The sequence below is a fragment of the Dermochelys coriacea genome, chromosome 11 (genome assembly GCF_009764565.3).
Source record: "Dermochelys coriacea isolate rDerCor1 chromosome 11, rDerCor1.pri.v4, whole genome shotgun sequence".
Lineage (NCBI taxonomy): Eukaryota > Metazoa > Chordata > Testudines > Dermochelyidae > Dermochelys > Dermochelys coriacea.
The window spans coordinates 53,122,178-53,148,131 of NC_050078.2; the positions used below are offsets into that span (position 1 = coordinate 53,122,178).

The window sequence follows — 25,954 nt, forward strand, 5'->3', positions numbered from 1 at the left end:
AGCTGCAACTGATGTTGATAAATCTATCACTTGTGATGTAGGAAGCACTCATTATATGTTTTGCAGAGGACTTTGTTAGACCCTTGCTCTGCCTTGGTGACATTGACCCGCATCATAACACTTCAGATTTATTTTCATAAAAGTCTTTCCTGTATTGAAGCCACTGTCATAGACTGGAGTCATAATTCATGGATATCCCTGTGCAATGCAGCTGAATAAGGACAGAGTTCTTTTTGTTTTCTTTGAAATGTGAGGCTTTCCTTATTGGCACACTTGCTAAACTAACCAGGCCTTTGGAAGGCAGGAATGGTTCCTCTTCTGTTCTCTGTAGGCCTGATCTATATCCCACTAGCATCAATGACTTCAATGGGAGCTGGATCAGATGTTGTGAAAGAATCTCTTGCAAGCAGTTCTTTGCCCCAGGAAACAAGTGGAAAACCTTTAAATTTTTACATAAGAAAAAAATAAAGGAAAAATCTGTGGTGGGCTATTTGTATCCTCAACATCTCAAGGAAGGCCCCAGAATCGATACCTTTTTCCTGCCTCACTGTTCTTTGATCTTCTGGAATGGAAGTCAGTGTTTTGGTGGGTCCTCAAGCCCAACAGCCTTTCCTAGTGCTTACCACTCCCACCTCCAACGCATCTAGAGTTCAAGATGCCTCCTATTTTGCTGTGCAATGGATTGGGGGCGCTCTGGAGGCCCAGCAAGGCAGTTTTACGATTTGAACACTGATCTGCCTTTGCTTCAGGATCATCATCATACTTTTTGCTAGCACTCAGTTTGGGGTCAATAGCAGGGCTGTTTTAGAACTCCCGTCAGTCTGCTCTCCAATAGGGTTGTGGTATGATATAGATTCTTTCTCATTTATTACCTTAATAGCCCAGAAGTAAAGAGTGGGTATACTTTTACACTGGATGATTTACAGCCATCCCACCATCAGTAGAAATCCAAAGACAGGCTTCGCAGAGGCAAATCAATAGCAGACATTTCCTCTATCATAGTGCCCACAGAGGCTAGTTTCTTGGGGTGCAGTGCCTATAGATGACAATTCACTTGATCCAGAGCAGAGATTCACTATAAGAGCTGTTGGGAATGCTGTAGCTTTGTGTGTTACCACATCATGCATATGCAGAGTGATGACAGATGTATTGTAACATATGGAAACCTTCAAGGACAGGTCCAAAAAAGATGCTGGAGCAAGTCATTAGTGAAAGGCCAATTATGTTCTGTCTCTCCAGGAGAACGCTATTCTTCCTTCTGGGCCACATATAGCCTGAACAGAGGATGCTGGCAAACTGGTTAAATCTATAGGCAATAAGTCAATAACAACAAGTACATGGAATTTAATCCAGGACATTCTTTAGCAGATCCCAACCCCAGTGGTTTCTTCCTCAAGAAGGGGCCAGTTCCTCATTTATTCCTTTTTCATAGTTGTTTGTGCTTGCTTCCCAAATACAGAGTGCTTATTAGGGGCTCCTTGAAGTTTGCCAGGGTCCATTTCCGTTGCAAGCACTCATTAAAGCTACTTTTCAGATATGCATGCAAGCTTGGTGTCATCTTAATTACTGACACTTTAGCTCACTTTTCTCATGACTCACTTCAGCTGCAAGGTAGTGAGTTGGGATTATTTTATTTATAAATATAGATATTTTTTATTCTCTAGATAAAATTACCTGCAGACCAACCCTAGACTAGTCCATCTTGGAATAATGAGAACTCTAAACAATCAATTTTGTTTCTCCTGAAACTTCCCATTATAAGACCCTGTTTTCAGTTGCTTATAACTTTGCCAAACTTTAACCATCCAACACTTAATCAGAAAAAATGTGAATGATAATTGGGGACCGTTTAAGAATACTTTACTAGATACCCAGAAAGTCACAATCGAGGAAGAAGGCCCAATTGTAAAACAAAAAACTACACAGCCTGGTTTAGAGGGAAAGTGAAGGCAGCTGTAAAAATAATAATAATAATAATAATAATAATAATAATAAAAAAAAACCAAATGGAAGAAAGGTGAAGTTGATGGTAATTAATATAAATCAAAAGTTTGTAATTGTAGAAAATTGACAAGGGAACGTGAGTTCCCAGTGTGACACTGGGGACAAAATAGATAATGCAATCTTTGGATGCAGAAACGGGAATCTCAAACAGGAAGAGAGGTTATTTTATCTCTATATTTGGCACTGGAGCAATTCCTGCTGGACTATGTCCAGTTCTGGTGCCCACAATTCAAGAAGGATGTTGATAAATTGGAGAGGGTTCGGAGATGAGCCATGAGAATGACTAAAAGATTGGAAAACATGCCATATAGTGATAGACTCAAGGAGCTCAATCTATTTAGCTTAACAAAGAGACAGTTAATGGGTGACTTGATTACAGTTTGTAAGTATCCACACAGGGAACAAGTATTTAATAATGGGCTCTTAATCTAGCAGAGAAAGGTATAACCCTATCCAGTGGATGGAAGTTGAAGGTAGACAAATTCAGACCAGAAATAAGGCATACATTTTTAATTATAAAAATAATTAACCATTAGACCAATTTACTAAGGGTTATGGGAGATTCTCCATCAGTGACTATTTTAAAATCAAGACTGGATATTTTTCTAAAAAGATATGTTCTCAGAATTATTTTGGGGTAATCCTATGGCCTACCTTTCTGGCTTTGGAATATATGCAAGCTGAAATTTTCTATGCCAGATGTCTGCCTCAGGCTGAATTGTTTTGGAAAATGGTCAGTTAAAATGGTTTAGTTGGTTCCAAGAATCAAGCGAGGGAAAAATTCATTTTCATTCTTTTTCCTACAGCCAACAGCCTCCTTCACTACACAGCTCTTATTCATCCCCAGAGAAGTTCCAGTCTGTGCACTGAATGAGGCAGGGGTCCTGTGGAAAAAATAGGATGTGCTCATGTAATTAAAGACTGTGTCAAAATGCATACATAGAAGGAAGCCAAATTAAGGTAGCACAGGCAGCCTCACTTCTGGCATTTTTCCTAGCTTGTGAGGGTTTGACTTTGCAGCCGTAATGTCCTTTTTTAATGCAAGTTGAATGTGTTATTTCATATATTTGGTTGGTTTAGCATGAGATTGTCCTTGTATTTCTTTGTTTTAGGGTAGGATGCCATATCAAACTGAGTTAAGTGTCACAATAATAGCATTTGCACAATAGCTGGTGGTCCATCTTTTCTTCAGTCTGAGCCTCAGATAGCAGTGATTGTTCTCTCAGCTTTGAAAGTGTTTGCCTGAGAAAGGTGTGGCTAATTCAGCAAATATGAGTGGAGTATATACAGTTATTAAATCAGAAAGCTCTATATTATAAATTGGATATTAGAAGATTGCTGAAAGCATTTACACACTAAGTCAAAATATTTCAGGGAACAAAAATATAGTTCATTTCCTTTATGCAAAATTAAGTCAATTTATCTCTCATTCCTCCCTCTCCCCCATCCCCCATAGATATCCAGTCACATCAGAAAGGTATACATTGTATATATACACTATATAAAACATACATTGTAAAAAAAATATTTCCCACCCCTCTGTTCATTCGGGTTGCAAATTAGCTGTCTCATAAGCTTTACTAGCCAGAGTTTACAAGCTGTCATGCAGCTTTCTAGCTCTCATTTTGTTTGTGATCAGAGCTCCCAGGGTGAACTCTGTTCCCACTGCCCACTGAATAACTAAGTTTCTTCTTTTTTGAAGCTTGGTATATTTGATGTTGAGGGGAAAAAAGACAACTTTGTAGTACTACCTGATCTAGGTGGGGCAGCTGAAAGGAAGCAGATTTTCATGGCCAGTGAGAGAAAATGCTCCAAAGTTCACCACGAGGGCTTTGTTTGAAAGGGGAAGAGGAACACTGGCAGCAATGAAAAATCCACATTTTTAGCCAGTTGAAAATTAGTCATTTGTTCACTTGGCAATATTTTCCTTGGAAATTGCACATTATTTCACAGAAATCACTTGTGGAAACTAAAGACTGATATTTGCATACTCCAGAATGTCTTTATACTTTGTCAAAAGTTTACATGTATATTGAGGTTTAAGTGTCTTCTCACTTCCTCAGAGATTGCCAAATTGTTCTTGCAAAGATTTACAGATGAAAATATTTGAATCAGTATACAATATTCCACTTTTCAGTCTACAGAATATAACCACACTCAGAGTGGGTGTCCTTTTCTGCCTCTGCTGTATCTGTAGCTCATGGAAGTCGTACTTCTCAGCTTTAGCTCGAGCTTTAAGAGGAATATACTGTCTGGTGAACTAGAACCCAAATGTGGATGTAGGGATGTTACAGTTGATAATTTTTTACAGAGAGACTTGAGCACTCAGAGCTTACATTCAAAAGTCAAAATAGTTGCTTACTATTGCAAAACTACTTTTACAGCAAAGTTCAACAGTTTGCTTATTGAAACTTATTTATAGGATGTACAGCCATGTTGAAGATAGACGCACTAAAATCCACACTTACAAATACATAGAAGGTGAAAACATTTGGAATTACTTGGATAATATACACAAGAAAAATATGAATATCAGGTATCTATGGGATGCCATTGGCATCCCATGTGTGCCACTAAACATCTCATGAGTTTAAGTCTCATGATTAGATAGTTGGTATTCAAAGGAACCATTCAGGCAGTTTTAGTTACATGTCTAGCCAGAGTCTGTGGCAAGGGATTGGGTATCTCTCACCTAGTAGCAAAGATGATATGCTTGCATAGGAGGGTGATATTGTGTTATGAAAGGGGGTGTCTCGGGACCACAAGGGCTAAGATGTTAATGAAACTTTTGTTTATTATTACAATATTAATGAGTGGTCGGGAGTCTTATGTTACAATAAGACAGGTTTCAGAGTAGTAGCCGTGTTAGTCTGTATTCGCAAAAAGAAAAGGAGTACTTGTGGCACCTTAGAGACTAACAAATTTATTAGAGCATAAGCTTTCGTGAAGTGAGCTGTAGCTCACGAAAGCTTATGCTCTAATAAATTTGTTAGTCTCTAAGGTGCCACAAGTACTCCTTTTCTTGTTACAATAAGAGTAAGCCAAAGATAAAGTAACGACTACCATTCAAAATCTGTGTAACCTTTCATCAAGGGTACAGAAAGGAAAAACAGCTATAGCATTTGAAATGTAAAGTATTAAATAAGGCTTTCAATTTAACAATATTCCATTGCTCCCTTTTACATGAAAAGTACTTTTTAGGGAACCCCCCCTTTGATGGATTGTGTCCTTTTTCAGGGAAAAGAGAAAGTTAGTTGAAGTGGGCTGGAGCTGTTGTTGAAGTCTGATCCTGTTTACAGTAAGACCAAACAAGCACACACAAAAGGGGAGAGAAAAGAATAGCAAAGATAGAAAATGCAGCTTCTGTCTTTTGTGCTGACTCTCACTTCCAGCTTTCCTGCTGGAGAAACATGAGCACAGTGCACATGGTCTTGTCAGCCACTATAAGAGCTGGCAAACTTGTACCAGTGTCAGGCTGCCTCTCTGATCAGAAGCATAACACTGTTGCAAACAATGGAATTGTCTTGGCTGTCTAAGACAGACTCTTTTGAGACGGAAGACAAAAGGAGCTAGGGAAGAGAAAATATAAGTCTCACGTTCAAAGTGATGGTCAGGATTTAGCCGAAGCCAGTAAAGGTGGGAATGTCATTGGTTCTCTTTCTGTCTGGCTCGATTGGGCATGACATCTCTCAGGATCAGGATGATAAAGGTCCAAGGATGTCCTGGTGCATCCTGGGCTCTCAGGAGACTGTGGAGGTGCCAGCGATGATAGTTAAGCTTGTTCCTCAGCATGCACAAACTTCTCACTACCATTTAGTGACCACCAGATAAATAATGTGCAAAAAAGGGATGGCAACCTCATTTGATTAATATTAACCCATTAAAACACATTTCTGTGATTTCAGCTGTAAACATTTCCTCCCACGTGTAGAATCTTTCAATTTGTTGTTATATTAACTTGTGACTTTATGAGGAGCCTTAAAGACCCCTCTTCACTGTTCTTTTAACTTAGGCTGCGCCACTGTGGTGCTTCAGTGTAGACACTTCAGTGATGGGAGGGGGTCTCCCCTTGTTATATTTAATCCACCTCCCTAATAGGCGGTAGCTAGGTGTAACAAGGCATAGTAGTCCCCTTGGTCCTGCCTCTGCTCTGCTCCAAAAAAACACAAAAAGACCAGGCTCAGCATTCACCGGTGCAGTTTATTTCCAGAGTGCAATCCCAGCATCTTCTCACCATTTACAGCTTGGGGGTTTGAGCCTTAAGGACTTCTCAATCTCTGCATCCAGGAGGGAAGAGCTACCCCTCTCCTTCCATTCTCTGGCTTCCCCCTTTGGCTTCCTTCCCCTGAGGCTTTTATGCAGCCTCAGGCTAATTAGGCTGGCAGCTGTTTCCCCTTTGCCAATCAGGTGCAGGTTTCTCTAGGCAGCTCCAATCTACCTCCCTTAATTGGAGCTGGTGTGACAGAGGGCTGGCTCAGGAGTCCCAGCCCAACACCCTGTCACACAAGGTTAACTGAAAAATTCTTCAGTCAACCTATCTCTGGCTACACTGAAGATTAGGTTGGCATAGCTATGTGTCTCCGGGGTATGGATTTTTCACACCGCTGAGAGACATAACCATGTCAATGTAAGTTTTCAATGTAGACCAGCCCTTACTCTAGTTTGTACCAGTCTAATGGTATGTCTGCACTTGGAGCTGGAAGTTGTCATTTCTAGCTTGAGGAGACATACTCTATCTCTAATTGAACTAGTGTGCTAAAAATAGAGTGTAGCTGCTGTGTGGGAGGGGTTAGCTATGCTGAGTACATACCTGTCCAAGATGCTATGTATGTAGTCGGGGCAGCTAGCCCCTCCTGCCGATTGCGCCTTCCCAACTATACTGTGGTTTTAGCACGTTCGCTCAATCAGAGCTAGTGTGGTGAATGTCACCTCAAGTTGCAAATTATGCCTTCAGCTCAAAGTATAGACATACCCTGTGTCTCCAACTTATTCTGACTTTCAGAAACAAGTCCAGCTCAGCCTATTACATAAAATTATGTTACATGGGACAATTTAGAGTACAACAATGAATTGGATTGGTTTTCATTATGAATGCTCTTCCCGTTTCCCCATTCAGTGCCTTATTTGTCCAACTCAATGGGCACAGGGGAATGAACTGAGATTGTCATGAACACTATTCCTTTGTGGGTCTGAGACAGATACTAGCAAGAATAAGGTTTATGCCATTTATAGGGGATTTGTTGAGTGGGAAATTAGGTGAGCAGAGGTTGAGCCCTAAAGAAAAGAGAAGTTTATGTTGGGATGGAAGGAGGGTGCTTGGGTGGGGTTAATTTAATAGTAGGGTGAGTGTCTGGATTTCTTTAAAGGTTTGGATTCCCATGGTGTAGGGACTTGAGTTTTTTTTGCTGGGAGTAGGTGGTTACATTGATAAGATGGTCTTTGCATCATGCCCTGGAGGTCCCTATTCAGGTGTTCAGTTGCAGTGGTGGCAACCCCTGGATGGATGTGGAGGCCCCTGTGGAAAGGTTCAGTTGTGAGGACTTGGGTTCTTCAATCTCTGTGGTAGTGGAATTCAATGGAAAGACTTCTTTTGATTTCAACGGGAATTGCATCTGTCCCAAATAATTGAGTTTGAGTTGGATGGATGTTTAAACCATTTGAATAGCAACTAGCATCAACACCCTGTTCATAAAAACAAATTGTAGAAGCTGAAATCATTACATATTCACCTTTTAATTTCATTTGTTTTAATAAAAGCTATGGGATTACAATGCCTGCCCAAAGAGGAAATACTGTAAAGTGGTGTAAGCATTTAAACAGTTCTAACTGGGATTTGAACTAAAGTAAACTGTGGCACATGTGGTGTGAAAAGGCACTGATGACACATGATTAATATGAAACCCAGGAGGAGGTCATGCTGTTCATTCCAAGGAAGGCAAAATTAATTGTCTTAACTGTATTGAATTCTAATGACTAGTTTACTAAGTGTTTTTACATCAGTTTTATTTTCATTGGGCTTATTCTGGGATATAAATCAAAACAGTGTGTAACATAGATGTTATTTATTGATATCAGGAATATTAATAAGTTTCTTTTCTTATTGCCAGGATATTCAGCTACAGAAAACCAGCTGGAAATAGAAGGAATGGCTAATTGTCTGCCATACTATGGTATATCAGATTTAAAAGAAATTCTGAATGCCGTGATAAACAAAAATGCAAAGGAAGTATATGAGTGTAGACCTCTCAAAGTGATAAACTACTTGGAGGTAAGAAATAGCTGGTTTGCTTTCAGGTATTGGTCATCTTATTTTTAAATAAACAGTTGAAGCCATTTGAAAGTCTCTCTAGCTTTCAGCATTAATTAAATGCAGTTCTATTCTGATGAGAGTCTCATGATGATGAACAAGAAACAATAAAATCCAATAAACTGTCTCTCAGTTGAATTGGCTGTGCTTTGCTAAAAGGAGTAAGAACATGTTTGTCACTTCAGTCATCAGATATGACTATGAATACGCTTAGGAAGCATATATCAGTAAGAAGGTACTCGTTTTATGTTGGCAGTTTTCAAAGGAAAAATGCAGTTTGAATAAATGAACTGTGACCTGATAAGACATTATATAAAAACACTATAAAGAGGCAGTTTTCCAGGCTACAGCGCAGTCCCGTCATAAAATTGTTTACAGTTTCCAGAAAGTGGTTGGTTCTTTTTTTTATGTATCACAGCCACAAATTCTTAACTCCTGTCAAGCTGTCTGGAGTGGCTCGAACATGGATGCCAACCTCAGGGCAGATTGATACAAACCAGAGCACAAACCCCAAATTGGTTGTGTGTTCCATAATTAGACTTTGCCAACCAAGTATCAAGTGTGGATTCCTGAAGCACTACAACAGCCTTAATATGGAGACACAGACAGTACCCTTGGGCACCCAGGCAATAGATAGATAGTGCCTTACACCAAAAATCACAATAGTCAGGTTACTCTCAGTCCCAAATGACCAGTCACATACCCCAGGTCAATTGTACCTTAGATCTCTCACCAAAGACAACGCTGGTAGCCAATCCTGTAATAAAATAACTAATGGTTTATTAACTAGGAAAAAGAAATTAGAGCTATTTACAAGGTTAAAGCAGGTGAACATACACACACAAATGAGTTAGAGTCTTAGGTTTCAAAAAGTAATAGAAGCTGCTGTAATGCGCAAGCTCTATATATCCTTTAGGGCTAACCCAAGCTAAGCAGCTTGGGGATCCCTTGCTTATACTTAGAAATATTGCCCTCTCCAAATGCCAAGCAGCATAGTGATACAGATTCTTCTGGTAAGCAATTTTTATTCCCTTCCCCCCCAAAGTTCAAACTGTGATGTAAGGAAAGTTTGTGCATGTCCCCTCTTCATGGGTTGGTGTATGTGGGAGCAATCAACAAAGTCTTTTATCTGCTGATGTTCCACAACGGTTTGTCTGGTGTCTATGGGCCTTCTTTTGTTGGGCAGGAGATGACACTACTTATGGTAAACTAATTTTTTACACTTGGTAATGCTTCTCTCCTGAATGTGGGGGTTTCCAATTTCATAGCATGCACTTTTACAGTTACAAAGAAAACACTTAAATATTACCTTATAACATAGGATACAGATATTATAATGAAATTAATGTATGCAGCAACTCACAAGAATTTCATGAAGTCCAACAATAAATACTTCTCTATAAATCTAATTTCTATTTTAACAATAGTAACACACAGGTGAGGCAGACTGATTTCCAGCTATGCATTTATCATTGTTCAGTGAGGCCTAGGGGCCTCGGCATGAGCTGGCACCAGGTCTGCCAGTGTCATAACTCCACCATAACTAATCTGGTAATTATGAAATGATTTAAGGGATCAATTCAGGGAAAGTAGACCTACATCTAAAGTTTAAATAAATCACAGCGAGATGCACACAGTTTCCAAACAATCAGAAAGTGCACGGCTTTCATACAAAAATAAATAAAATTTCTACAATTCATGCAAAGAGAAAGTTGAGAGAGTAGAGATACAATAGAGGTAGATAAAATAATAATTAGGGAAAAGAATTTGGTAAAGAACTTTTCCTTTATTTCTAGCCACAAAATTGAATTATACAAGTTGTAGTGGCATAAATTCAGGGATAATAGTCTTATCTTTTAAAATTTTGTTTTGTTAGCTTCAGGGCAAAGGAAAGAAGGTTTCTTCCCCTCTGACTGTGGCATACTCATGCCACACCACTTCTTAACCCACTTTTCCTCTGTATGCTTTTCCCATGGCTGTTCACCCTTGTGTGCCCTCCTGTGGAGCAGACCTGCCAGTGGACCCTCTGCACCTCCAGATAAACAAGGCAGGATTTGTCCCACAGTATTTAATCATTAGTTGTACGTACGTACACACACACACACGTACAAGCTTAAACCCCAAGTTGAGAAAGCATCTTTATTCAAGAAAGCACTTTAGCATGTACTTAAATAGGGGTGGACTTAAGTATATACTTCAAGTGTTTTTCTCTACAGGGGCCTAAGATAGCAAATCTTCAATCAACACATTATGGAGAGTGACATAACACTGAGGGGAAAAGAAGTGTGACATAACACTGAGGGGAACAGTATATTGTTAGATATTTCAAATTATCTAATATTCTATATATTGTTTGTATATGAAATTGTTCATGCTGAAAGTTGTCCATCCAAAGAGCAGTAACTACCTATTTGTGTATTAAACATATTGATAAGAGCCATGATTGAGGGGGATAGGAAGTACGTGCACGCACAAGCACTAACGTTAAAAGGTCACTTTCCTTTGAATGACTAGCCTAATGGCTGTGGTTTTGTACTTGGATAAGCCATTTCCCATTTCAGTTCAGGGTTTAGGAGAACTGACAGGAACTGATGGGGAAGTGGACACGCCTGTCTTCCATTATTCCTTGTCATCTTTCAAATCTGCCAAATGGCCCGCAAGCTACCAAGCAACCAGCCTACTTTCTTCATCAAGTGGTGTCCCTGTGGGTGCTCCACTTCAGGTGTCGGTGCATCCTGGTGCCGTTGATTGGAGATCTTCAGTAGCAGTGCCCAGTCAGAACGTGCGTGTGCAGTTGGTGTCTCATGGCTTCGGTGGAATCTTTTTGGCACATACGCATTCCAACCCCCTCAGTTCATTCTCAGCCGTCCTTGGCTGAAGATGGAACTTGGGGCAGTGCTGAACCTCCTCCTCTATTTTGAGAGAAAATTAGTTTTAGTTAGATAAAACTTCCACAGTTACTACTCTACCTTTAAACAGTTGCATAGAACTCATTAAAAAACAAAACCAAACAAAGTTTTTCTTAACCCCTCTTCCCCCTTTGGGAGTGAACCCTGCTAAGGTCTCGTTCTTAGACCTTCTTCAGTGGGCCACATTAAAGATGCCAGGGTCTCCTGGTTTTAAAAAATGCGACTCTTGCAAGGATCCCATACCATGCTTGGATGGACATTCCCAATGTGTCGGTGAGACGCACGTCCCAACTAAGTGCGTCCACTGCAATAATCTAAAAACCAGAGCTCGCCACGACCAAGACCTGCGTTTAAAGGTTATTCTGATGGAGAAATCCCTCCAACCCAGTTTGGAGACAGGCAGAACAAAACCTTCTCCTAGGTGCTCTCCAACCAGGTCGGAACTGACCAAGAGCATGGCTCCACCATCTCACGAGAAGAGGAAAAGAGCCTCGACCTCTACAAACAGTGTACTGGGCACAAAGAAATGGTCCCCAGCGAGGTCCTTGCCAGCACTGCCGACTGCCTCAAGGGTCAGCACCTGCAACGTTCCTGGCGCCTCCGGCACCAGGTACGTAGTGTAGAAACGTAAGGAGTCAAGACTACGTCATGGCCAGGTCTCCTCCTCGACACCAAAGGTGCCGGTACCTGTGCCAGAGTCAGCACCGTCCACATACGTAGCCCCAGAACGGACAACGCCATCGGCACCAGCAACTCCACCAGCACTGACATACTATCTGGTGCCGCCATGGGGCCACCGGCACCATCCAAGACCAAAGACAAACTGCTTAAACCAACGGCTTCTGACTCTAAATCCTTGGTGCCGCACACTCCAGCACAGACGCAATTTCTAACGCATCAAGACATCTCAGTGGATTCGCCTCTACTCAGTACTGAGGGCGCACCCTTGATTCAGCCACCCTCTCCTACTGAATGCTCCATCTTCACAGACAGTGGTGACAGTGACCAAAGAGATGCAGTTTTTCTCCACCCAACTTTCCTCCACCACAACAAAGACCACCTCACAGGAATGTGCATCACAAGGACCAACCCCACTTCCCATGGTTTGCTCCACCAAGGATGGGACCTCAACTATCATGCCCCATGCAATGGACACTTTGGATCCATGGGCACCCTATAAGGCCCACTATTCCTGCACCTCCTCACCCCATAGAGTACAGATCCGCTCTCCACCTGGATCCCCAATGCCATCCATGTGAAGAGCCCACACCTGACATGGAGTCGCCCAAACACAACTCCTCTTCTTCGCCTAATGAAGCCATCATGCCACCCCCACCAACTATGGCAGACGACTTCAAGCAATTTCAGGAATTATTGAAGAGGGTTGCAATCAGCCAGGACATTCCATTGGAGGAGGTACAGGAGAATCAACATAAACTCTTGAAGATCCTCAAAGATTGCACTCCATAAACAATGTCAAAGTAGAACCGGCTGACACTATCTGGCAGACACCAGCCTCCGTCCCGGCAACCTGTAAAAAGGCTGACCAGAAATATTATGTCCCAGCTAAGGGCGTGGACTTTTTATTCTCATACCCACAGCCCAACTCCCTTGTGGTTGAAGCAGTTAACCATAGGGCTAAACAACCTCATTACCGGTCCACACCCCAAGAAAAAGACTTCAAATGCCTTGACCTCTTAGGTTGCAAGGTTTACACATCCTCTACTCTCCAATTTAGAATTGCCAACTACACTGCTCTTCCTGCTAGCTATGACTTTGATAATTACAACCAACTTTTTGAATTCACCTCCCACATCCCAGAGAACTAAAGAGCGGATTTTAAATCGGTCATGGTAGAGGGACTGCTAGTATCTGGAACGGCGCTTCAAGCGTCTCTTGACATGGCTGACATAGCAGCTCGCACCACAGCTACTGTGGTGGTGATGCATATAGAGCCTCTTGGCTCTCCTCATCTGACATCCCTAAAGAGCTGCAGACCAAAGTGGAGGATTTACTATTTGACAAAGAAACATTTTTCCGGAAAAATGGATGAAGTCCCTCACATGATGAAAGATTCCAGGGCTACCCTCTGAACACTAGGATCTACACCCCTCCTTCCAAGAGAAAGAGATACCAGCCTTACCAGAGCAATAAAACCGCCCGCAGACCAAGCAATATGACACTGGGAGGTCCCTCGGCAGGCCTAACAGGGGTCGAACAACCCAGTCAAAACAACCTATGTCCCACCAGTCGAGCAACAAACTGCAATTTTGAAGTCTTGGTTGAGGGTCTGAGCAACCACTCCTTACCACCAGCGCCTACTTGCCCTTTTGGCCATTGCCTCCAATGCTTCCACCACACTTGGCAAAACATCACACAGGATCACTGGGTCCTGGAAATAGTGCAGTCGAGCTATTCCATCCCCTTTATTTCGTGCCCCCCTACCCTTTCCATCCCTTTTCAGGGACCTTTCTCATGAATACCTACTTCAGGAAGTTTTTCCACCTAATGCATCCGATGAAGTGAGCTGTAGCTCACGAAAGCTTATGCTCTAATAAATTTGTTAGTCTCTAAGGTGCCACAAGTACTCCTTTTCTTTTTGCGAATACAGACTAACACGGCTGCTACTCTGAAACTTATACTTCAGGAAGAACTCAACTACTCCTCTTAGGTGCAATGGAACGAGTTCCAACACAACACACAGGGAAGGGGTTTTACTCCCACTATTTCTTGACCCAGAATTAAAGCAGAAGATGGTCACCCATTCTAGATCTGCGATGACTCAACAAATTCGTCCACTCCCAAAAATTCAGAATGGTCACGTTGGGCACGATAATACCAGTGCTGGAACAAGGGGACTGGTTCTCAGCTCCCGACTTACAAGATGCATACTTCCATATCTCAATACACCCAACAGACAGACGATTCCTACGGTTCACAGTGGGACACGACCACTTCCAATATAGAGTGCTCCCATTCGGTCTCTCCACCACACCGCGGGTGTTTTCCAAGACACTCACGGTGGTAGCAGCCCATCTGCGCAAACAAGGGATCATATTTTTCCCATACCTGGATGACTGCCTCATCAAGGGCCGATCATATGAAGAAACGCAAATGGCCACACTGTCGACCATCGCCCTTTTCCAAAGGCTCGGACTGCAAATAAACTATGATGCCTACACAGCACATAGAATTCATTGGGGCTTAACTGTGCCAGAGCCTTCCTCCCGCAGGCCAAGTTCCTCACCATCAAACACCTCATACACACGGTGTCCATCTGTCCAAGGGTTGAAGCCAGAACGTGTCTGCAATTTCTGGGCTACATGGCAGCTGCCACTTTCGTGGTGAAACACGCCAGGCTACACATGAGGTGCTTACAGGGCTGGTTGAGTTCAGTATGCAAACCCACCAAGCACAGCCTCCACATGATGGTAACTCCACCCGCAAACGTGCTGAACTCACTGCACTGGTGGACGGAAAGGGAGAATATATGCACAGGAGTTCCCTTTCGCCAACATCCCCCAGCACTCATGCTCACCACAGACGCCTCCTTGATAGGCTGGGGTTCATACCTGCAACACCACATGATACAAGGCAGGTATCTGCATATAAAGGAGGCCCATCTGCATATAAAGCTCCTAGAACTGAGAGCTGTCAGGTATGCCTGCCTTCACTTCCTCCCACTCATTAGAAACAAATCTATTCAAGTACTCACGGACAACATTGCATGCCTGGGGGAGCAAGATCACATAGAAGCCTGTGTATAGAAGCCATCAAACTTTGGAACTGGTGCATACGACATTGCATAGACATCATGGCTTCATTCTCACCTATTCTGCTTTTGGTGCTCTCCTTCGATAGATCTATTTGCCACAGCAAGGAACTGCAATTTTTGCTCCAGAGCAGTACTTGGGACCGGCTTCCTGGGAGATGTAGTCCTAATCCCATGGAACAGGACACTTATGTATTCATTCCCTCCAATTCCTCTAATACACAGAGTTCTCCGCAAGATCAGGGACGACAAGGCTAAGGTCATACTTATCACCCCAGCATGGGCCAGACAGACCTGGTATCCTTAACTGCTTCGCATGTCGATCTGTCTTCCGAGAACTCTCCCAATGAGACCGGACCTCCTCTCCCAGAGTGACTGCATCCTCCATCCACAACTGGAGAAACTTCATCTGATGGCCTGGCTCGTCCTTGGTGCCAGTTGCACAAACTAGCCTGTACAGAGTAAGTCAGACGTGTTATTACACAATAGATGTGACTCCACCCACAATGCTTACCTCCAAAAGTGGAAACGTTTCTCAATGTGGTGCTTACAGAAAACCCTCACACCCTGCACCACACCCCTTCCCGTTATCCTATACTACATTTTAGAATTCAGAAAAAAGGTCTATCGCTCAGCTCCATCAGAGTTCATCTTGCGGCAAGTCAATGCCTTCCACAAGAAACTGGACAGCTCCTCTGTCTTCACACACCCTACTACAAAACGCTTCTTTCCAGACTTCAAAACCTCTATCCTGAAGTCCACCCCCCCTACACCCACCTGGAATTTGAACCTCGTTCTCAGAGGCCTCATGAGACCCGCCCCCCCCTTTGAACCAATAGCCACCTCTTCCTTACTCCACATGTCCATGAAGGTTGCACTCCCGGTGGCCATCACATCAGCCAGATGGGTCGGGGAAATAAGTGCACTCATGGCTAACCCCCCATACACTAATTTCTTTAAGGACAAGATCACGATGCAACCCCACCCTAAATTTCTGCCAAAGGTGGTGTCCTCTTTCCACCTTAACCAGACAATACACCTCCCCACTTTTTACCCCAAACCCCACAGAAAGCAGCACTTCATACCCTTGATGTAGAAAGGCGATTGCCTTCTACTTGAACAGAACAAAATCATTTAATAAATCACCTAGACTCTTTGTATCTACTGCAGAATGCTCCAAAGGAGCTGCTATTTCGAAACAGCAGCTCTTCAAGCAGATCTCTGACTGTATTAGGTCCTGCTACCTGATCCACGACATTGAACATCCTGACGGCATCAGAACTCATTCCATTCGAGCTATGTCAACATGGGTAGTGTTCCTACACAACGTACCCATTATTTACATATGCAAAGCCGCTACATGGTCGTCAGACCATACATTTGCCAAACACTCGGCAGCATACAAGTTGCCAGAGCGGACACTGTCATAGGTCATAGAGTACTGGCTGCCACTGCCAAAACCACAACTCCAAAGTCCCCCCAACCATAGTAGGTACTGCTCTACATTCACCTGAAGTGGATCACCCACACGGACACCACTTGAAGAAGAAGAGAAGGTTACTCACCCTGAGCAGTAACTGTGGTTCTTTGAGATGTGTGTCCCTGTGCGTGCTCCACTACCCACTCCCTCCCTCCACTCTTCTTTGGAGTTAGACTTAAAAGACTCCACGGTGGAGAAGGAACTGAGGGAGTCAGAATGTGCACGCCCCAAGCAGACTCCAATGCCTCCACGAGACACCAACAGCGTGTGCTTGTCCTAACTAGGCACTGCTACCGAAGATCTCCGATCAACAGCGCCAGGATGCACCAACACCTGAAGTGGAGCACCCACAGGGACACCACTTGAAGAACCTCAGTTACTGCACAGGGTGAATAACCTTCTGTTCTGATGCTGGATTTGGGCCTGTATGACTAGTTTTTTAAGACAAGTCTTGATGAACGGATTCATCAAGAGATTATCTATCTGAAACGGAGGAAAGCAGACAAGGGCATTTGTTGGGCCTGTGAACATTTCTGTTACAAGGAAAGATATTGCAGAGCAATAACAGCAGTAGGCACGTAGAGAGACTAAACGGGAGACATAAGGCCTGCAATAATTTTTAAAAATCAATTAAAAAAATTGATATGGGCTTGAGGCCAGCTTGGTGGCCTAATGGCAGTACACTGCCAAGTAGGCAGTTTAGGCTTTGTCTTTGAACTCTACATTTGAGCAGGACGCTCTTTGCCTTTCTCTCCAGTGACACTCCTTTGGAAGCTCCAAGGGGCAGTAGTGACTACTAGTTCCAGAAGGAGTTACATTCAGACCTCCTGGCTGGAGGGAAATCCACAGTGATGCAGGACCTTTTAGGCTTTGAGAAAAAGGGACGGCATCCCTGGACTGTGGGAGGGAATGAAATAGCTCAAGCTTACAAATTCCTGAACTCATCTTCAGTTTTGTACAGTGTGAAGGAAGGCAACAGGAAAGTGGTGAGGAATACTGGCTAAGTAATATGATTAAAATACCAAGTCAGCAATGCCATTTTAAAGAGACCTTAAGGTTTTTTATTTTGTCAGCTTTCAATCAAGTCAATAAATTAAGGGAACTAAAAAGATCAAAAGGTGCTCAGCATCTTGCAAGATTGGACCCTAAAAGAGAGTACAAACATGACCAACAGATTGGCAATACAAGTTAATTTGCAAAAAGAAAAGGAGTACTTGTGGCACCGTAGAGACTAACAAATTGATTTGAGCATAAGCTTTCGTGAACTACAGCTCACTTCATTGGCATCCAATGAAGTCAGCTGTAGCTCACGAAAGCTTATGGTCAAATCAATTTGTTAGTCTCTACGGTGCCGCAAGTACTCCTTTTCTTTTTGCGGATACAGACTAACACGGTTGCTACTCTGAAACAAGTTAATTTGATGCTATTCTTTCTCATTGTGATTTGACCTGATATCTTGAAATGTCTTGTAAGACTTACGCTTAGAGTTGTAGTTTGGATGCTGGGGTTGAATATACTGGTAATAAGAAATAGAATTTGGCACTAGAAAAGAGAAAAATGGAATATACTACTACTGCCTGTTGAATTTATTGAAGCCACAAGTTAATCTGATACAAGGTAGCACTATAAAATTTATGGGGGGGGGGGTTTCCTCTCCACAGGGAGAAGCAGTGCGTATGTCTCGGCAACTACCCTTGTATATGTCAAAAGAGGACGTAGAGGACACAATTTACAGGATGAAGCAACAGCTTGGAAATGAAAATAAGGGCTGTGTTCATGGTCGTCCATTTTTTCATCACTTAACAGATATTCCAGAATTTAAGTAACAAGCACAAATCCAAGGAAGTTATTCAGTAAAGTAGAACATTTTGTTTGGGTTTGTATTTCTTCTCCTTAATTATGACCTGTACTCTGTATTGTCAGCCTGTTTTCTACAAAGTTTTTATACAGCAACTTTTCACTGTCTTAAGTTCAATGTCTTTTGTTTTTTAAAGTTCAGCTACTGTTTGTAAACTGAAAATAAACTGTGAATAATGTACAGAAACTTATTTGCAACAACTCATTGCTATTTTTTTCCCATTAAGAATTTACTTAATAAATGTTTGCAACTATCATGGTGTTTTTTCAGTGCATGTTACATAGTTTTGCCTGTAGAACGTGTGCCTAACAACCTCTAGACCCCTTTAGCCTTACTTACTTAAGCGTATACCTCTTACTGAGGGTTAACTTACACTGCTTTATATATTCCTCTGAATCTGATCTAAGTAATAGCCATTCGGATTATCTTTCCCAGATCGAAAGAAGAGTTCTGTGAAGCTCAAAAGCTTATATCTTTTACCAATAGAAGCTGGCCTAATAAACTATATTACCTCATCCACCTTGAGTCTCTAAACCAGGAGTGGGCAAATTTTTTGGCCTGAGGGCCACATCTGGGTGGGGAAATTACATGCAGGGCCATGAATGTAGGCTGGAGCAGAGAGTTGGAGTGCAGGAGAGGGTGCAGTATGCAGGAAGGGGCTCAGGGCAAGGGGTGAAGGAGGCGGCTCAGGGCAGGGGGTTAGGGTGCAGGAGGGGGTGCGGAGTGTGGGAGGGGGCTTAGGGCAGGGGGTTGGGGTGCAGGAGGGGGCTCGGGGCAGGGTGCAGGAGGGGTTCGGGGGGCAGGCTCCGGCCTGGTGCTGCTTTACTTTGAGGTTCTCCATTCCCAGCCAATGGGATCTGTGGGGGGTGGGTGCCTGCAGATGAGGACAGCACATGGAGTCCTCTACCCCACCCCCAGGAGCTGCAGGGATGTGGTTCTGGCCGCTTCTGGGAGCAGCGCGGGACCAGGGCAGGCAGGGAGCCTGCCTTAGCCTCGCTGCGCCACGGGGCTGGCAATCTTGTGGGCCAGATCCAAAGCCCTGACAGGCTGGATCTGGCCCATAGTTTGTCCACCCCTGCTCTAAACAATAAAGGAATATAAAAGAAACACAATTTGGCAGCTTCAGACCTGATCTCCACTGACTTCAGTGGAGTTGCATGAATTTGTCTGATTAAGATGAGAGAGGAAAAATTTACTGTAAATTTCTCTTAACTTCTTTATCGTTACACGTGATTCCCACCAATGGTCAGATTTTCAAACAGAGGCTGAAACTATACATATATTTGCACTCTGACTCCACAATGCAAACACACCTATACGTGCAAATTTGGCTCCAAATTTTCTTCTTCAAATTTCTCTGTACTGCTTGCATTACAAGTTGCATTGTACTTGGAGTGTGGGCCCTCATTTTTCCTTTGGGTAGTGAACCATACTACTTCAGCATCTTTGCTGACAATTCATGCCATATGTGTACAGTTTTCAACCTAAACATATAACATTGGACTTCAGTATGTGCAAATGACAACCACCGAAGTAGTAAATGCCTCACAAAGACAGAGAATCTCAGCAGGAGGTGGGATTAAATATTTCCCTTGTATAAAGTTTCACATACCCTCAGTTTCCTGTTTCAGCATTGTTGCTGTCAATAATTTAAAGCCAAGATTCCCAGTCTTTGCCCATCTGAAGTCTTTGACATCAGTTTGGCAGGAGCTTGCAGTTTGGTTCTAAATTAGCATAGAATAGAGCAGATCTCAGCCTGGCCCATGTTAACTATGAAAGCGTGGCCTATGTCTTTGAGATGCCAGCGTGCAATATTCCATCTAAATGGGAGCAGCTGGACCACACTAGTTTCCAGGTGGTGCACCTTGATAGTGAATCTGAGGGGGGCTAAGAGACGTATTTGCTATTGGGTTGAGCTGCACATTAGACATTTCCACTTAAACAGAAGGAAACCCAGGCACGGAGGCTGCAGGGGTAAATGTGAACAAGTGTTGCTTCATCAATTGAAGAGTAATTGGTCGGGTAAAAGGATGAGACAGGGAGACGGATGATTTGGTCTCCCTGTCTCATCTTCCCTTTCCATTGGCTAATACCTGGTATGTGAGATTTAGCAAGTGCAAAGGGGTAGGAGCTGTTAGCTGATTCCTCAGCTGCCCCCTCACTTTCCCACATACATAGACATGCTGCCTGTTGTTTAACACCTGTGCCTGGCAAACATCAGGACGTAGCGGTGGAGGTGCGGGAATGGGAGTGAATGTAAAGGGGTTCAAGCGGAGAAGCTGTTGTGGAAGAAGCATTAGGAGTGAAAGAGGAGGGATGGGAGGTAGGGGCTGCCTTATTAAAGCAGCTATCGCCTTTAACACTGAGAGAGGTTCATCAGTAAACGACTGCCTTACTGAAGGTCCCGTTAAAGAACTGCAGAAGATGGGGGCTTCAGTGTCCAAACACAAGGCCAGCGGTTACGGCTCCCCACACGTTGCTCTCGACCCTCCTTCCTCCCACTGCCATGCTCCCGTCAGCGCCTCAAACTGCTGCGTCCTCACTAACCCTCCACCAACTGCCACAGAACCTGCCCCCCAGCTGCTGACAGGTGGCTGCTGCTCATGGATGCGTCACAGCCCGCGGCTCAGGGGCTCTCACTCGCTGGAGTCATTAGGGTTGATGGAGGGGGTAAGAGAACTTCCTGGATGGGTCCTGGCCTTTGAGGGCCCTGCAGCTGTGAGGCCTGTCAGTGGGAGCAGGGCCTGCTGCAGGAGTTTCTTTTGCCAGTCTCTCTCTCCCCTACCCCACCCGCAGGCTTTTATAAGAGGCCAGGCACCTGGGGCTCCAGCTGTTACCTTTTTAATTTTAAAGCTCTAATGCAGTGGCCAGCAGGGTGATTCCCTTTCCGACTGGCCCAAGGTCAGGTCAGTTCTGCCCCTGCTGCCCTAGCTCTGCCCTCTCCTGGCCCAGCCCCACTGTACTTCCCCCCCCCAGGCAGAGCTGTCAGGACAGATGTTATCATCCTATTCTGCCTGACAGAGGAACTTGCTCCCCTCTATTCCACCCAACAAGGGCTCTCCTCTGGGTGCCCAGGCCCCTTGCTGCGCGGGGGAGGGAGAGTGCTATGAGAGGCTGCTGCCAGAGCACTTCCTGCCCCTCAGCTCCACCTGTCTCCTTTCAGAGGCCCGTGGGGGTGAAGCACTCAGGAGACCACCACTCCTCCGACCCAGGCGTGTGAGGCAGCAGCCAAGGGGCACGGACAGGAGCTGTGCTGGCAGGGGATAAATGGCCGCCGGGGGTGGATAGAGCTGAGTGGCTGGTGGAAGGTAAAGGTGCTGGTGCACTGAAGATGCTGGGTGAAGCTGGAGAGCCACGAGTGCAGGTTGTGGGGCAGAAAGCCTGGGGGAGAAGTGAGAGTGGGAAGTGGGCCCGGAGATGCCTAAAAAGGGAGGCTCTTCCTAGGGGAAGAGGAGGGGCTGGATGTGAGAGATTTAAGCCACAAGGGGTGGGGAGAGGACCCAGGAGAGAGGAACAGAGAGCTAAGGCAAGGATAGGAGATGGGTTGTATGGGAAGAAGAGGGAGAAGACCCAGGAGAGGGGAAACAGCGTGGAGTTGCCAGGGGGATGAGGCATGAAGGGTGGGGGGAACCCTAAGGTAGAGGTGTGGTGAAAGTGGGAGATGTTAGAGAGAGAGAATTAAGAAAAGTAAACTTTATCTGAGTGATAGAGGCCCAGGAATAAGAAAAGAAAGTTATTTAGAAAATATACACAAGTACATTGACCATAAATATCACTGGACCCAGGAGACATGACCCTTTAGAATGAAGATGAGGTGGGACTATGGGGACTCAGGAGAGAGTTGGCAGACCTCATTGTAAATGGCAGATGGGTGGAGAGCACAGGTGTTTCTGTGCACAGGAAAGAGGAAAAATTATAGCTTTGTTTGTACTCTTCCTTGAGTACAGACTGCTAGGCTATGAATAGCCATCCCCAGGGATAAGGGAAGGAACAAGAAAACCAGATGCAGGTTGGGAAAGTGAGACTTCTCCCTGCCATTTAAACCAGGCTACAGATTTCTGGAGTTTGGGTACAGTTTAAACAAATACATTTACCAGCTTTATTCAGCTACTTCTTATAACCCACATAACAAGCAGTATGCTGATCACTGAACTGTTGTTTTCTTTTCAAGATATAAAACAATACAAATTACAGTTAAAGATACTTGTGTTTTTATAATATATATTGAATAAGGATTGGCACATAGTCTTGTGGATAAAGGTCTGAGGAATTCAGATACTTGTGATTTAAATGGATTAATGCATGATTTGAATCCCATTCAAAGATTTTTCACATCCTTACAACAAACATACATAGATACCATTATATTTTTGTGTATATGCTTATGTCTAACATCATTAAGACATTTAATGTACACACAGCAGTTAGGAGAATATAATCCATACACTACAAAAGCATTGCCCTGCAGGCTATGCTTGGCAGCCATACAATAGTACCTCACAGAGCTATTATGAAGATAAATACATTAACGATTGTGAGGCCTTGTGATGCTAATGATAGGAGCTATATAAGTACTTAAGATAATTTCCATTTGACTTTCAATGATATTGAATTGGGAAAGTAGTTTTGTTTGATTTTTCTGAGCTAAAGGCTAAAAAGGCCCAGATGACTTACCCTACTTTTAAAGGCCCTTTCTTCTAAACACTAGAATTCTCCCAACTCCAGGTTTTGCTACACAAAAGTCTAAACAAAGTACAACATACTGGTTCCCTCTCAGAAACTGCAATAATGACATGAGGCACAAACCAAAGGTGGGTCTATTGGTGATCACTTGCACTAAGAAGTCACTCAAACCTTTGTATAGTGATATGTCACTCAAATTTCCTCAACAGACAGCCTTTTAGGAAGTATTCTATGTTGTCAGCTAGTCTCAATCGTGTGTGGTGATTGCCATTTAAAAGCCACCATTTATCCATGTATTATTATTACATTTAAAACAAAATAATGTGTTGTTGTGTCACAGACACCATTACGATCAGCTTTTTTTTATCTTTGTACGCTCTTCAGGGCAGGGTCTGGTTTGTTTGTTTGTTTTTTAATAAAATCTGCTTATACAGTGCCTAGCACAACAAGTCTTTGATTCTGATTGGGTCCATACAGGCAGTACCACATTACAAACAATAAAAAATAACTTTAGAATGGAGAGCACTATATTAGTTTTCACCTCCATAATCCTGCAAGACTTGTTAGGTATCTGGCCGGTTCTCTGCATGTCCTCAAAGCAGAGTTTCTTAAAAAGCAGGGAACATTAGGTCATAAACAGGTTTTGCTCACTATTTTCCCTCTGAAGGCATCCTTACTATTAAGGGAGGCGGCAAAGAAAAATGTCAAGGGTACATTTCTGAGAGTCTTCATATATAATGATAATCAAAGATACAACAAGCTTCCTTATTTGGATAACCCAGTTTGCCTCCATAATTGTACAACAAAAGCAATTGTCCGCGGATGCAGCTCTTGATACAAGCATCCTAAAACAGCGGGTTTTTATGGGTCTCTGGGAAAGCGTTTGCTATTTTATTGTAATGGTTTATTTACACAACACTTAACTTGTCATCTACCTGAAGAAGCACAGGAAAGGTGGCATGATGGAGTGCATTCCCCAGGCTGACCCTGACAGAGCTGAATTAGGCCTGGTGGGCCCAATCAGCCAACTAAGCAGCAAATAAGAGAGATTTAGGGTGTGTGGAGAGGCTTAATTAGAAAGAAGCTCACCTCTGAGGGGACACGTAGGGAATTCTATAAAGCCAGGAAGCTGGTGATAGTGTAGGGGGGAAAAGTATGTAGTCTTACTTCCTGGAGTGAGACAGAAGGAAGGAGGGATAGGAACCCCTGAGACCTAATAGGCCTGAGAGGGGCCTGACAAGGCAGACTGGAGAAACATGGCAGGAAAAAATCCAGGGGCTAGAGCAGTGAGTACAGCCACAGGCTTTAATTGCTTGCTACAGGGCCTTGGACTGGAACTCAGAGTAGAAGGTGGGCCTGGGTACCCCTACCAACCACTGCAGTGTGGTACTACTTGGGGCAGTGACCTAGAAAATTGCCTGATCACTGCAGGAGTGACAGGGTCAGGGTACCAGGCATGAGGAGTGCTTGATGCTGCTTCAGCAGAAACACTTTGAAGAATTGTCCCATCGCCCCCAGAGGCAGAATCACAATGTGACCGGCTCAGAAGGCTGAGTCGTGAAGCAGCCATACTGTGACTCTGAGGCAGAGGAGAGCTGCAGATGGTGGAAGAGACAGAAGGGGACGCTGAACTTTGCAGAGATAATCCCCAGAATCCCCCAAAGGGGGTGCCTCCCAGCAATGGGTAGAGTGCCCTGTGACAGATATGGAGTGAATCACTGTGGTATGAAGATTGGTGTTCTTTAATCTGAGCAAAGTAAAAATTAACATTTTTGAAGGCAGGTTTTCTGTGTAGAAGACTGACTGAGGTATTGGTAGGTCCACTCAGGAGAGTGGCTTTTGCATAAACACCTTATTTCACTTTCTAGTTCACAAGGGAAGCTGGCTAAAAAGAGACCAGCTCTTCAGAAGGGAGTACAGGAATTTGACTTCTTTCTCCAATAGGTATACATAAGGAAGAGTTGTAATGGATGCTCTACCTATTCTCTGGTGCTTTAATCAAACCTATACCTTTAGCTTGTCCCATTCCTGCACAAAGTTGTGAAAAAGGTCACGTAAAGCAAGATTAATGTCATTCTCATGGCTCCAAGATGAACAAGAAGAACCTGGCATGCAGATGCTGGCCAAGGATCTGGGAATTATTTTATCTTTTTTCATTAATGTATTGTGTCAGGGACTGCTATCCTGCAGTAATTGTAAGTTCTTTCACTAGCTGATGCTGTCAGATGACTGAAGAATGGGGACTTCCCTCAGGGGTGCTTAGTAGCTATTTGAGATCTAGGAGACCAATAATGTCCACTATGTATAGCAGGGGTGGCCAATCTGTGGCTCCGGAGCCACATGCGGCTCTTCAGAAGTTAATATGCGGTTCCTTGTATAGTCACCGACTCCAGGGCTGGAGCTACAAGCGCCAACTTTCCAATATGCCAGGAGGTGCTCACGGCTCAACCCCTGGCTCTGCCACAGGCCCTGCCTCCGCTCCACCCCTTCCTGCCCCCTCCCCTGAGCCTGCCACGCCCTCATTCCTTCCCCTCCCACCCCCCAGAGCCTCCTGCATGCAGCAAAACAGCTGATCGGGAGGTGCGGGAAGGGAGTGGGAGGTGCTGACTGGTGGGGCTGCCGGTGGGTGGAAAGGAGCTGATGGGGGAGCTGCTGATGTATTACTGTGGCTCTTTGGCAATGTACATTGGTAAATTCTGGCTCCTTCTCAGGCTCAGGCTGGCCACTCCTGGTGTATGGTATTAACATATGAATTATAAAAACAGAGAGAAAAAAACTATTAGGTCTTCTAGTACACGTGTTGACCAGTACAATATAGTTCTTTACACTACATTTTGTGGTTCCCTTACAATCTGTTTCTAATTGTCCGAAGTCACATGTCTTCCACTACTTCCTTTAAGAGATTCTTCTATGAACAGATTCTATTAATGCAAAGGCATTT

At 43.8% G+C, this 25,954-nt stretch overlaps 1 protein-coding gene across 5 annotated transcripts in view; it reads left to right on the forward strand.

Moving 5' to 3' along the window:
* Window positions 1-18,583, forward strand: part of PMS1 (PMS1 homolog 1, mismatch repair system component) — a 99,759-nt gene extending 81,176 nt beyond the window's left edge. For 4 of the 5 annotated variants that reach the window (XM_038421690.1, XM_038421691.2, XM_038421689.2 and 1 more), the window contains 2 exons: window positions 8,112-8,272; window positions 18,134-18,583. In XM_038421690.1, the coding sequence (XP_038277618.1) occupies window positions 8,112-8,272; window positions 18,134-18,298 (326 nt within the window). In that variant the 3' untranslated portion in view covers window positions 18,299-18,583. Of the gene's footprint in view, window positions 1-8,111; window positions 8,273-10,872; window positions 11,358-18,133 lie in introns of those variants that run through there. The other variant, XM_043505467.1, reaches the window with a different exon arrangement.
* The last annotated feature ends 7,371 nt before the right edge of the window (window positions 18,584-25,954 follow it).